This window comes from Gorilla gorilla, chromosome 8 (assembly GCF_029281585.2).
Source record: "Gorilla gorilla gorilla isolate KB3781 chromosome 8, NHGRI_mGorGor1-v2.1_pri, whole genome shotgun sequence".
Lineage (NCBI taxonomy): Eukaryota > Metazoa > Chordata > Mammalia > Primates > Hominidae > Gorilla > Gorilla gorilla.
This window is the reverse complement of record NC_073232.2, coordinates 137,989,491-138,002,879: the sequence shown is the minus strand read 5'-3', so window position 1 is coordinate 138,002,879 and position 13,389 is coordinate 137,989,491. Positions and strand designations below refer to the sequence as shown.

The 13,389-nt window shown below is 40.0% G+C and overlaps 1 protein-coding gene across 3 annotated transcripts in view; it reads right to left on the bottom strand.

The window, feature by feature from the left end:
• EDRF1 (erythroid differentiation regulatory factor 1) overlaps positions 1-12,936 on the bottom strand; it is a 45,591-nt gene extending 32,655 nt beyond the window's left edge. The window contains exons 1-9 of one of the 3 annotated variants that reach the window (XM_019035073.3): positions 11,636-12,936; positions 10,141-10,349; positions 8,430-8,496; positions 7,629-7,754; positions 6,139-6,263; positions 5,743-5,899; positions 2,482-2,583; positions 2,107-2,228; positions 1,182-1,293 (exon numbers count right to left, since the gene is read on the bottom strand). In XM_019035073.3, coding sequence (XP_018890618.2) covers positions 1,182-1,293; positions 2,107-2,228; positions 2,482-2,583; positions 5,743-5,899; positions 6,139-6,263; positions 7,629-7,754; positions 8,430-8,496; positions 10,141-10,349; positions 11,636-11,743 — 1,128 coding nt within the window. In that variant the 5' untranslated portion in view covers positions 11,744-12,936. The remainder of the gene's footprint in view (positions 1-1,181; positions 1,294-2,106; positions 2,229-2,481; positions 2,584-5,742; positions 5,900-6,138; positions 6,264-7,628; positions 7,755-8,429; positions 8,497-10,140; positions 10,350-11,635) is intronic. The other 2 variants (XM_055353002.2, XM_019035074.3) reach the window with 2 other exon arrangements.
• Positions 12,937-13,389: the final 453 nt, after the last annotated feature.

Here is a 13,389-nt window from a genome sequence, read left to right as displayed (position 1 = left end):
TACCAAGTCCATACTCCTTAGCTCAACATTTAAGATCTCCATCATTTGACCATGACTTTTTCAACCTTACTTGCAGCTATTCTGCTACATAAATCCTGTGTTCCCTAGCTGGATTTATTATCAATCCTTTCATGTACTTACACTAGACTTTTAAAATCCAGCTCTTATTTTTTGAGATACTAGCTATCATTCAGGACTCAGTTAAGATGTCCCTTCTTCCACAAAGTCTTTCCTCCAGACCTGAATGGAAGTGCTCACCCCCTACTCTGATGATCTAGACTTCTGTGTGTTACACTTCTAATTCTTATCTGTCTCCTACTGTTCTCTCTGCATATTATTTCCCATTAGATTATCTCTTTCTGAGTGACAACCAAGCTTATTATTTGTTTTCCTTCAACAATTATTTATCGTTTAAATTCTCAATTTTTTATTTTTTTGAGACAGGGTCTTGCTCTGTCACTCATACTGGAGTGCAGTGGCACGATCATAGCTCACTGCAGCCTCAAACTCCTGGGCTCAAGTGATCCTCCTGCTTCAAGCCCCCAAGTAGCTGGGACTACAGACATGTACCACCATGCCCAACTAAGTGTGTGCGTTTTTTTCTACAATTAGGGTCTCACTATGTTGCCCAGGTTGGTCTTGAACTCGGCTTCAAGCAATCCTCCTGCCTCAGTCTCCTGAGTAGCTTGGGATTACAGGAATAAGCCAACACGCCTAGCTTCCCCCAACACTTATAATGGGGATACGTGTCTTCTAAACAGAATATGCTCAATAAGAATTTGCTATATAAGCTATCCACCATATGCAATTTTTACAAGACCTTTCCCTAAAACTTTGCATGTACCGAGTAGATATTTGCATAACGAAGAAACGCCTCCATTGTATAGACACTTTCAGTTAATTATTAATGAGTGCTTGGCATTAAAATTAGAGTTCTATGGCTACAAATGCAGGTTTTCATATATTTATGTACTTCCTCCAAATTACCTGTAAAATTATACTTCTATAACATCTACAATTCTGTTATCACCAACTTAAATGTACACTCAAATTCAGTTTATTTGCAGCTATCTTCCCTGGCAAAAATGCATCTTAGTACTTCAGGGCCGTAAAGACTTTGGTGAGGAACTCTCTGTACCAATTTGCATTTGAGAGATCAGAAAAATCACACTGTATCTTACCTGTACAATTCCATTTACATGAAAACACATCACAAGCTCTGGCACATTGCATATCAAGTTGTCCAACCAATAGTCAATTCCAGTTAGCACATTAATTGGTTTGTTGTTATCCCTAAAAATATACATTTCTAGTGTTATTTGGTTTAATTAAGATGTTCCTTAATGAATCATCTGAAAGTTATTTCACCATTTAAGTATCTTAAGCTGTCCTCTCTAGATAGAAAATGCCATCTATGCTTTCTTTTCTGATAAGATATGCACATGCAGCTCAGTGGTTGTGCTATATTTAACATCTTTCCAAAAGCTTGCTTGTATTTCTAACTGACATTGGTAAGTTTTCAGTAAGAATAGAAGACAATATGATAGGAAAGGACGGTGAGCCTACTGCCTGCTCCTCACACACAGCTTGAAGAAAGACTGAACACCATACAAGACCATGCTTAAGTTGGAATTCACATTGGCTAATATCAACAAATACACGTGGAGCATTAAGAAAAATGCTCACAAGTAGTTAGTAGGAATCTCTCTAACTAATTAAATAAACTCTCTTGAATATTCTCACAAGTTGTAGATTCAGACCTAAGACTAGGCCAGTCCAACAAACCTCTGGCTCTACTCAATGAGGTCTAGAATGAAGACTCAGCTATAGGCCTGCCTTTCAGCATCTGCTGACAGTAGCTCCTTCCTTAATGTGGCCATTTCAACTGGCAGGGGAAGGAGGGAGGGGAAAAAACCTAGAGAAAGAGGAAGATGCCCAAATAGATGGAACACTGATTCTTTTTTGAGACGAGTCTTGTTCTTTCGCCTAGGCTGGAGTGCGGTAGCATGATCTTGGCTCACTGCAACCTCAGTCTGATGGAACAACTGATTCTAAAGGAAGAATTTAAATACCGTAAGCTTGAGGAGGGGTATGATGTTGGTTCACCTGAGACGTAAGCTGACTGCTGGGTATCTGCCTCCTCCAAATATGGGCATGTTGGAGCCGACCAACATATGGATATCTTCAAATGTCCATAGAATATTCCGAACAAAATCATTTTTAAGACCCTGTGATTTAAAATAGGGAGGATTATAATAAACAGTCAGTCTGTAATTTCCCCCCATGATCCATAAAAAGACTAGAAAAAGGAAGAGACAAAGAAGACAAAGTCAGGCCCCAGAGCTAAGATCACAAAGATGCTTAGAAAGCAGTTTCAGGATCAAGTGGAGTTTTTCCCTATCAGTTTCGACTTAGACCAGTTTTGAAATGACAAAATAGACTGGGGATTTGCTGTCACCTTGGACACCATGGAAAGCATACCTGACTGTGCTCCCCGTCATTGAATAAAGTAATCAGGTTTTGTTCTTTGGGGGCTGAGGCCACATGCCCCACTATGTATGAGGGTTCAAGAGGCTCACTTCCCTGTGAAAAGTGCAAGGATAAGGAGTGATTCTGTTGTCAACATTTCTTAAAATTGACCCACTTTTGAGAGTATCACCTAAATATTCAAAGCACGCACTTCAAATCTACCATTGTGAATTAGGCCAATACAAATAATAACACGCCTCATTGGGTGGCTTGCTTTGGCTAATGATCATAGCTACTATAAGAAGCGAATCACATTTAGATCTTACTCAAGTGAGATAGATTAAAGATTATTCTAAACTTTCTAGTTTTTCATTTTTCTCTTTTTTGGTGCATCTGATTACCACTGCTCTTTCAGCCTACTCCATCTATATTGAATTTAAAAATTCCTAAGAAACTGGCCAGGCACGATGGCATGTGCTTGTAGTCCAAGCTATTTGGGAGGTCGACAAGGGAGGACTGCTTGAGCCCAGGAGTTCGAATCCAGCCTGGACAACATAGTGAGACTCTGTCTCTTAAAAAAAAGAAACCCTAAGAAATCTTACTCAGCCACAGTTTGAGATATTCATTATCTTAACAGTCTCCAGTTTAGCATTTCCTGATGAGTGTTTCATAGAACACTAGTTCCTGGGAAACTGAATGAAAATTTTCCAGAGTCAGGTTTGAAAGATGACGTTTACCAGGTACTCACTTTTGTGGAGTAACAATATTTATTGATATTAAAACAATAAATATATAATAAGCAATCCTGCAATAGAAAAATCTACTTTATATTTGTAAAAACCAATGTTTCCCAAATGTATTTAATCTCAGAACACTTTCTGTTCTTAAGATATTCTCTGGAATACATTTTTTTTTTTTTTGAGACAGAGTTGCCCAGGCCAGAGTGCAGTGACATGATCTCAGCTCACTGCAACCTCCTCCTCCTGGGTTCAAGCAATTCTCCTACCTCAGCCTCCTGAGTAGCTGGGATTACAGGCACGTGCCACCATGCCCGGCTAATTTTTTTTTTTTTTTAAATAGAGATGGGGTTTCGCCATGTTGGCCAGGCTGGTCTCTAACTCCTGGCCTCAAGTGATCCACCCACCTCGGCCTCCCAAAGTGCTGGGATTACAGGCGTAAGCCACCGCGCCCAGCCTGGAATGCATTTTTGAATACACTTGGGCCCTCTTGACACTGGGTAAACTCAGCCTACCACTCAATTTTTCAATCATTAGCAAAGTAGTACTGCCACTAAGAAATACTACTTTAAGCTTTTAATGTCATTGCCTCAACAGAACCCAAGACAGGCATGCGTGTGTTGCTTATTCCACAAACATCTGTCTTACTTGTCATGTGTGTGTGCCAGTAGGCTTGGCACCTGCCTGGGAAGAGTGTGTGACTACAAGCACAGGTGGCTCTCTAGCACTTCTATTGTGCCTTGTCCTCTCCCTCAGGAGTCCTAAGAGAACTTTAAACTCTTTTTTATTTTATTATTTGTTTACACAGACAAGTTATCAACTCATGAACCAATTCTCAAAACAGTTTGCCAGGCAGTTGCTTTAGTCAGGAGTATGAGCTCTAGGTTATAATGTTCTCAATAAATGTCTGGCTCTAGGACCATCCCACAGTCACCTATTTAACCTCTATAACTGCTTAACAAAGGCCTCAAGCCAGCAGTTTTAGTTTTTGGAACAAGAATTTGTGCAGAGATAGCTTGCAAATATAAACAAATCTCTAAAGCTGAAATTTAAGCAATATAAGAAAAGTACTCTGTAAGAGACTCTTAAGGCAGGCTAGCTGTGCCTAGGGGTACACCACTACTACGACGATCTGACTGTTAGTAGGGCCTTGCTGTGTGTGGAGTACACGGACACAGTGGAGTACTGCTGGAGGAACAGGCCTCTGCAGGCAGAAAGATCTGGGTTTAAGCCCTAGCCTGAGAGTTTCGCCAGCTGTATGACCATGTGAAACATCTTTTGATGTGCGTTAGTTTACTTATTTGTACAATATGCAGCTCCAAGAATGAAAAAAAAACCTTGTACAAACATACACATGGCGTAAGAGCTATTCAGTAAATGCCAGCTTGCTTCCTCAACACGCAAGTCTACAGATTCCCGAGTCTCCAAGAGTTTTCACAGTAATTCCTAAACAAGGTAAAGACAGAACAACACTGGGAGATGGGTGACATGGGTAATAGGAGGGTAGTATTTGTATTATGTAGTCTTTTCTCCCTTCTGAATCATAGAACAGCCCTACTTCTTGGTTGTTACCACTATGTGACTTGCATATTAATTACTTCCTTTTCCTTACATTTTTCTCACTTTTGAAAAAAATTTAAATTCATTATGGAGTTTTATGGGATGCTTTCTCTATTTTAAACCTACTGAAACTAAAATCGAGTTAAATGTATCTGCTCCCTGTAATTTGTGAAGATTGAAACAATCTGGTTGAATAGTGCTCAATATGTGGGAACACATAGCAAGAGGGAAGACGTAATTTATCAAGTCACAGATCTTATTATCTATTTATCAATCTATTTTCCTCAAAATAGACATGTCACAATTTACATCTATGGCTTTATTTTATTCTTTGATAGATACAGTAAGTACAAAAATAAACATGCATTAGGAAGAAACAAGGATGTAAGAGATAAAATGGACAACCTAGTCCATTCTCTTTTCTAAAACTTTTATAACATGAATGTGGACTAAGTTTCAGGAATTTTATCCGGAAAATCTTAAACGGATATTTTAGGCCTAACAATCTGACTGAAAGTTATGGTAAAAAGGTTAGAACTTAAATTACAAATGGGCCTCTGAGTCTCAATATTTGATAGGAAATGTCTATCAAATATTGACAGGTATTTATAGTTAAAATAGTATTTATAGTTACAAATAACTAACTAGCATTTATAGTAAAATATACTATATCTCTATATAATACTCATCACTTGAAGGAGATAATCAGTATTAATAAACATATCAGTCAACTATTATATTTCGATTTAATAAAAAAATCTGATCTCCCCACCTATAATAGCTCTTGTAAATTCTATTGTGAAAAACTAAAAAGTATTTCTCCCATTCCATAAATTGATAGAAGTCTTTTTTCCCCCATTCCATAAGCTGACGGAATATTTCTTAGTCCTGTTCATCTTTTTTTTTTTTTAACGAGATGTTAAAAAAGGCTTTGTCTTCCTATGTGAGTTTCTAGAATTAGCATTTAAGTACTAACCTGACTGGAAGCACTGGGATCTTCAGAAACTGAAGAAGGCATTTCGAAGGGAGCAGGCCATGAAGCCCCTTCCGAATCATTTGTCTGATCTGAACTGGACGATTCCTGCTGTTCTGCGGTGGATGAGACAGGCTGAGCGGCTCCATCACCATTGATACTGGCCAAACCAGAAATAAAAAAAGATTGCTGTTACTAAAGTTAACTTTATGCAACAGTCTACCCGTTTATAAAAAATGCAATCTGTAATTAAGCATACATCTTCTAAAAAAGAAATATGAAACAAATGTTAACAGTATCACAGGGGCAAAACTTAAATTATTACTTGATTAAGCTTCACGCTAAATTTTAGATCAGAATCCCCTTTTTCTCTTTGGAGATAAATAAGTAGCCAAGTACCTGTAATATAAAAACTTGGAAAGAATTGCCTTTTGATACCAGTGCTCTTTGCTCTTTTTCTTCCTCTGCCACTTCTGATCAATGAGTCTTTGATAAAACTCTTTCAACCATGTCCAGTCACCAGTCTGGATAACATGAGATACATATTATTAATACAACACACATAGTCGAAACAATGTTACCTAGTACTAGCTTACAGAAAAGGCTCCTATTATTTTTTGAATAGTTTCATAAACACATACTCATTAAAAACATATCTTTCTGGGTCAATTCATACCACCTTTCTTTTGTTTTTTGTTTCCTAAAGGAAACCCGTCTTCCTCCTCCTAAGCCAGGCTGGGAGAGGTGAGTCTTCTCTATAACATGTTCCTTAGCAGCTGGAGTAGTTCCCACTTTGCAAACTATATTGAAATGATCTGTGTATGTGTTTATAACCCCAAACAATGAACTGCTGAGGAGCAAGGCCTGTGATTTGTTCACTGTCACATCCCCGTGCCTCACATGATCAACTAAACGGTGGTCTTCTCAAAGGAAAAAAACACTTACTTTAAATGTCATTTACATCACCATAACTTAATTTTCTTTATCAAAGCACTGTAGTAATACTCTTTAAAGACTGACCATGAACTATTTCTTGCCAGCCCAAGAAAAGTACAGATATGGAGGGTAGTCCTTGAGAAACTGCAACGTTATTATGTTTTTCAAAAGTATCCATTCTCAACATGTGGGAAAAACAGTCCTTACCAACATACAATTTGAGAATCTAGGCTAAAGAGCATCAATTAATTCTAATAACTACAGCCATGTGTCATTTAACAATGGGGATATATTCTGAGAAGCACGTCATTAGGTGATTTTGTCCCGGTGTGAACATCGCAGAGTGTTACTTATAGAAACCTGGATGGTACAGCCTACTCCGTACCTAGGTCATATGGTATAGCCTATTGCTCCCAGGCTACAAATCTGTACATGTGACTGAAGTATTTGTGTATCTAAACATTGCAAATACAGTAAAAATACAGTATATTATAATCTTATGGGACCACCGGTATATGCAGTCCATCGCTGACTGAAACGTCATTATGGGAACATGACTGTATTTATTCATAGGAACAGCTTCTAATATTTTTCACATTTTCCAGTAGCTGTTTCATGAGAATCTGTTTAAGGGAGACGTTAAAGGATTCTTAAAAATATTAAACTAGTCCCTTAAATTTCACAGATTTTTTCACAACTTTCTTCATTGGCTTCATCTTTTTTCTTGTAAAAAAGAATCTGGCTGTTGGAATCAATAAAATAATTTTCTTCACCATTCTCATTCTCTTCTTTTTTCTTCATTCAAGCTTTTCTATCTTCAGTGAAACTTTCAATTTCTCGATTGTTGAAGTACTCAACTACATTTCCACTTTGGCCATTCTCTGAAACAAAATCGTATTTCTAGTGCTCTTAAGCTGTTAATGTTTTGTTGGATTTTTTCACAAAAGCATTACCTGAGACGATCTCATAAAGAGTTCTTGAATATCTAGCTCATCTAGTAAGAGAGTCCTTCCTATGCGGTGTACTGCCATGCTCACGTGCGACTTGCTGTAGGGAATTTTCAGGAGTTTTTTTATGTTCTTAAAAAATTAAGAGAAAAAATAGTTTAGAAAGACTGTTTTAGTGTGATTTGGAATCTTTTAAATTTTAGCTTCATTCATTTTAAAGCAGAATAAACCTTATTTCCTTAAGGTTATACAAATAGAACTTTAAACAAAAAGCTACATGCAAACACACAGAGGACGGAGCTTTCAAACCAGAATCACGTACACTTTATGAGTCACACTATGTTAGTGACAGTCAAACATTTATTTTTACATGATAGGATTTCTTAAAGTTAAGGGTGTATACGTCACACTGTTATGCTGACCCAGGCTTTTAGCATATCAGATCAAAGCCACTAAGGATCAATAAATTTTACTAGAAATATCATTTGTAACTCAACTGGTAACATATACAGTATAATCCCAAACACTATTATCAGTTTCAATTACTATCATTAAAATATAACCATCAATATATTATTACCACTGCCAGTGTTTTGGGATTGATTATTCCTTCCTCTTTAAATAAAAATGTGGTAAACAATGATACTTTAACAACAAAAAAGATATTCAATAATCAGGTAAGTTTTATCTTATTTCATCACTAATTTCTCAAGACTTGCACATTTATATTATGCAAAACACAGCATGATATAAAACACCTATCACAAAACACCCCCAAAATTACATTAAGCGACAAATAACACTTACTTCAGAGTCAGAGACAACATCCACATCATTTCCCACTGAATCAATAAAGTCATATGCCATGCCAAAGCTACCAAAGAGAAAAAAGGACACAGGTTATGAGGTCATGCTCATAATCATGCAAGTAGAGCTTAATAACAATACTGTAGCTCATTGCTTCTAGGATACACATTTTCCACATTTTAACAACTCTGAAACCAGGATGTGTATCACCATCACAGTTGGCAAGTTTTTTTTTCTTAGTGGTACTAAAATAATGGTGTGTCTAGTCAATGGCATCTTAGATTTGATAAAACATGGTAATAATCATTACAAGCATCCAGTAGGAAATATTTAGAATAAAAACAATTATTTTTTATTTTTGTAATCACAAAACTCAAAGTCTCCAAGGGAAAATAGTTCAAAACTTTATTCTTTTTAGGTGGAGAGATAAGAAAAACAGAAACAGAAACATTGATCAGGATTTTACTTTCTGAGATTGTGTTTCTAGTGATATACCTCTTAAAAAATATACATGAAAAAAATGTACCTGACACCAATTCAGCCACAAAAGGAAATTAAAAAAAAAAAGTTAATTGAGCAGCCAACTCATGCCACGTACCACCTGAAGCACATCTATAGTCTATAAGCCTGAAAGGTACCCGACATCACCATGTTCCAACTACTAAATGGCAGAGTCAGGACACTTACCAAGGACTACCTAACAGCAAAGCATGCTTTGTGATTTACTGTATGCTTGAGCCAAATTATTTAGCTCTTCTCAGCTTCCGTTTTCTCAGGTGCAATATAATTAACAGTGCCTATCTCAAAGAGTTGTTGTGAGAATTAAATGAGATAAGCATATAAAATACTTGCCACAGCATTTGTAGAGTCAGTATAATTATTCAAATTTCCTCACAACATTTAATTATGTTGACAAATCATAATTGATTAAGCCATTCTTTTAAAAAATGATATTTGGGTTATTCCCAACTTTTTGCTCCTATAAATGATGCTACAAACAGCATTTTTGCAAATATAACTTTTATTTTCTGAGGCTTTAGGATAATTTCCAAACTACCAGCTCATAAAGTATTAGTGTATTTGTGCCTCTTGCTACAAGTTACGTGGAAATATTTTCGATTGAGTTGCTCAGAAGGGGGAAGAAGAAAAGAGAACCCTACACATTAAATGTCCTACAATATGGACATTAATACATTTTTCTCTATAAGACCTCAGGCTACTCTCTCAACTTTGAATACCATCAGTTCTGGTGTCAAAGTCAAGGTGTAGGTCACCCAACATGCTGGGTTTTTAAATCTGGCTTTTCCAGATCAATCTGCCACCATTTAATGAAAAACTCCACAGGAAAGATGAAGGAATGTTCAAGGTTTTCCTCCTCATGCACCAAGCCGATCCTTTGTATTCACATATTCAAAAGGTATGCAAATTGGCTAAAATGAAAGGGCTGATTGAACTTTGGCAGTCAAAACTCATCTTTGCTAATAACATGACGCAGACTTGAAAGAAGCATATGCAATTGATATTGTATGTACATCTTCATGTTGTAACATCATCTATTATCAGAATAAAAAGCCTTTGAAAATCAAATGTGATCTTTCTCTAAAGAGAAATCTCGACAAGTTAATAGGCATTACAAACTGAATTTAAAAGCAAATAAGAGTTTTAAGTGAGGGTGGAGGGGCAGGTAAAAATGCCACTGATTAATATTTACCTTGAAAATGGCTTGCTTTTCTTGCTGTTGCCAAGAATGGTAGTTCCTGCTGGCCCTAGTTTGGCACTCTCTCGTAACCAGTTGGCAGGTGGGAGTTTCAAGTCTGTTTTCTCTTCAAGGCGTGCAAATGCTGTTCGAGGAGGGGCAGAAGAGTATTTCACCACAGCTCGGCTCTTCACTTCATTGCCTCCAAGAAATAAAGCTGATCCCTAATTAACACATTGGGTGAAACTTTAATGAAAATTACTAGGAACGAAAAATCTCACCTTTATAAAAAGAAAACAAGAACCTGTCACACCAGGCTTCACAAGGAACGTATGCCACGTGTTACTAACAGCACTTAATAAATTTGAGCATAAATGGTAACATTTACTTAGTTCTTTTACACCAACTTCAAAGAAAAAAGATGAGGCAAGGAGTATGATGGTTATGGTTATCAGCTAGAAAATGGACCACCCACTCTCTTTTAAAATGTATTCATGTAAAGTGGAGAAGCAGAAACCAAGGAGACTCAATGGTATCATGTTAACTAAATGCAAACTTTAGTAAAGTCTATTTTCAGTATTAAAGATGTATTTTAATTCTTTTTTTTTTTTTTTTGAGACGTAGTCTTGCTTTGTCGCCCAGGCTGGAGTGCAGTGGAGCAATCATGGCTCACTGCAACCTCGGCTTCTGGGGTTTAAGCCATTCTCTTACCTCAGCCTCCCTAGTAGCTGGAATTACAGGCGTGCACTACCACGTCCGGCTAATTTTTGTATTTTTAGTAGAGACAGGGTTTTGCCATGTTGGCCAGGCTGGTCTCAAACTCCCCGACCTCAGGTGATCCACCCACCTCGGCCTCCCAAAGTGCTAGGATTACAGGCGTGAGCCACCGCGCCCGGCCAAAGATGTATTTTAATTTTAATAACACATCATTCATAAAATAGTCTGGTAGAACACTTGGGCTTTTTGTTTTAATGCAAATATTTAGTAATCGATGCATCGGTTCATGCATGCATGCATGGTTCAAACACTCTTGAGTTTCTATCTTCATAGCAAGGCACTGGGGGTTCGTTCCTCACAGCCTGCACTTGCACACTCCCAAAGCAAGTTCGGTGTTTGGGTTCAATATTCTAACCTTTCACGCAGTACCTTTTCTGCATGGCAAACATTTTACACCCTTTGTGAATTAGTTCGGTCTCATTCTCGGCGAGTCACTACCTGGCACCGTTTCTTCCCTCCTGCTATGCACGACTGTGCCACGTTTTGGAACGACATATTTACATGTACCCTCCTTGAGAGGAAAGATCGTATCTAATTCACCTGTCGGCTACCAGAACTGCTTTTAATACGAATACCCGCCGAATGTAGCATGGACTTCCACTCCCTGTTTTGGGGGTGTCAGGGAAACATGGAGAAGCCTCCAGAATCTGCCGGGAACCGTGGCATCCCTCCCCGGTGGAGCGGGTCCTCGGCTCCCGCATCCCTGGCAGGTTCCCCTCCGCGGAGGACTCACCTGTGCAGAAGATTCCTCGGATTCTCCCTGGGACAGGAGGCTAAGCCCTCCTCGAGCGGCGGCCCCGGCCGGCGGACCCTCGGCTCCGGCCTCCTTGGCATCCCCCATCACTTCGATCCAGGGCAGGCGATACGAAGGGGGAGTAGAGGGGCAGCAGCAGCAACCCAGGCCCAAAGCAGCGAAAGCGCCAGAGACGCTCCGCGGACCGCACTTCCGGTCTCTGCCAGGAAGAAGTAGCTGTGACTCGCCATTAAATCTCGCGATCTTTGTCCCGTAGGCCCGGCCCCGCCTCCCGCTGCGGGTGCCACCTTCGCGGCCAGGGCGGGAATTGTAGTGCGCCTGCGCTTGTCCGAACCTCTTCGGGAGACTACTTCTCGCGGTATCTGACTCCTAGGCTCCGCCCTCTGAACGCCGCTCACGGTATCTGATGCTCAGGCTCCGCCCCCTGCATGTCTTTGTTGGCAAACAGTTCTGGGGGTCGTCCGAGCCTGCAGGTAGTGTCCGTGTGGGAGGGGAGGTGCAGCCGTCAGCGCTGCCGGCGGCTCCTGTTACGTGGATTAGTGAGAGGTTCAAACTTCTTCCCCAGGCTTCAGTGTCACATCTTTTCACACGGGCACCCCGAGGGCCCGGACTGGAAAGGCGAGCCAGCCATCTCGAGACTGGGCGCTCCTGCCCGCCTTTTAGTGCCCATGTGGCCCCATCCTGGATGTGGGAGCGGCGGGGCTTCCGGGGAGGGCGCTGGGACGCGCGGACGAGGCCCTCCCGGTTTAGGGAATGGGTGGCTTTCGGAGGCTTCTGGGGGCCCGGCATGCCCGCTGCTTGCGGGGCGTCCCAGGTGGTGGTGAGACGCTGAACCTGGGGCCTCGTAACGCCTAGGTTTCCATTCGGGCTCTCTGGATGGGTCCGAGACTCGGCATTTCTCACAGGTTCCCAGGAAACGATGCCAGCGCTTTGAGTAGCGAGGAGGTGGAGAAATAGCCCGGGAGAAATAGCCCGGGCCGTTTGCAAGCTTTGAAGGTCCAGGCTCTCTTTCACACTCCTCAGTGTCATCTCAAACTGTCAAACGCTGCCACATCCGTTATACAATACATGTTTTGTAGTAAAAGTGTTTTGTTGTGCCGTAAGATACAGAAAGTGTTTTTAAAAATTAACTTGGCTCTTGCAGTTTGGCTGTCTCAATTTGTAATTCACGTTTGGCTCTGATAACTCGCTGTCCTGTCCGTTTTCAGGAATGCTCCTGATGAGTAAGCATTCAACTCACAAATTGCTTTCAAATGTAACAAAACAATTTTATGAATTAAATGTAACAGGCCGGGTGCGGTGGCTCACGCCTGTAATCCCTGCACTTTGGGAGGCCGACGCGGGTGGATCACGAGGTCAGGAGATCGAGACCAGCCTGACGAACAGGGTGAAACCCCATCTCTACTAAAAATACAAAAATTAGCCAGATGTGGTGGTGGGCGCCTGTAATCCCAGCTACTAGGGAGGCTGAGGCAGGAGAATCGCTTGAACCTGGGAGGCAGAAGTTGCAGTGAGCGGAGATGTCAACACTGCGCTCCAGCCTGGGCGATAGTGAGACTCTGTCTTAAAAAAATAATAATAATGAATTAAATTTAACAGTTAATTTGATATAATAGTGTATTTTGTAGACATTTACTTCAACATGTATTGATTTTGATTTTTATCATTTCGTTTGAATATTGCAGCCAATAATTCTTTTTTGGTTTTTGCAAGTTATGCATTGTTTTTTATGG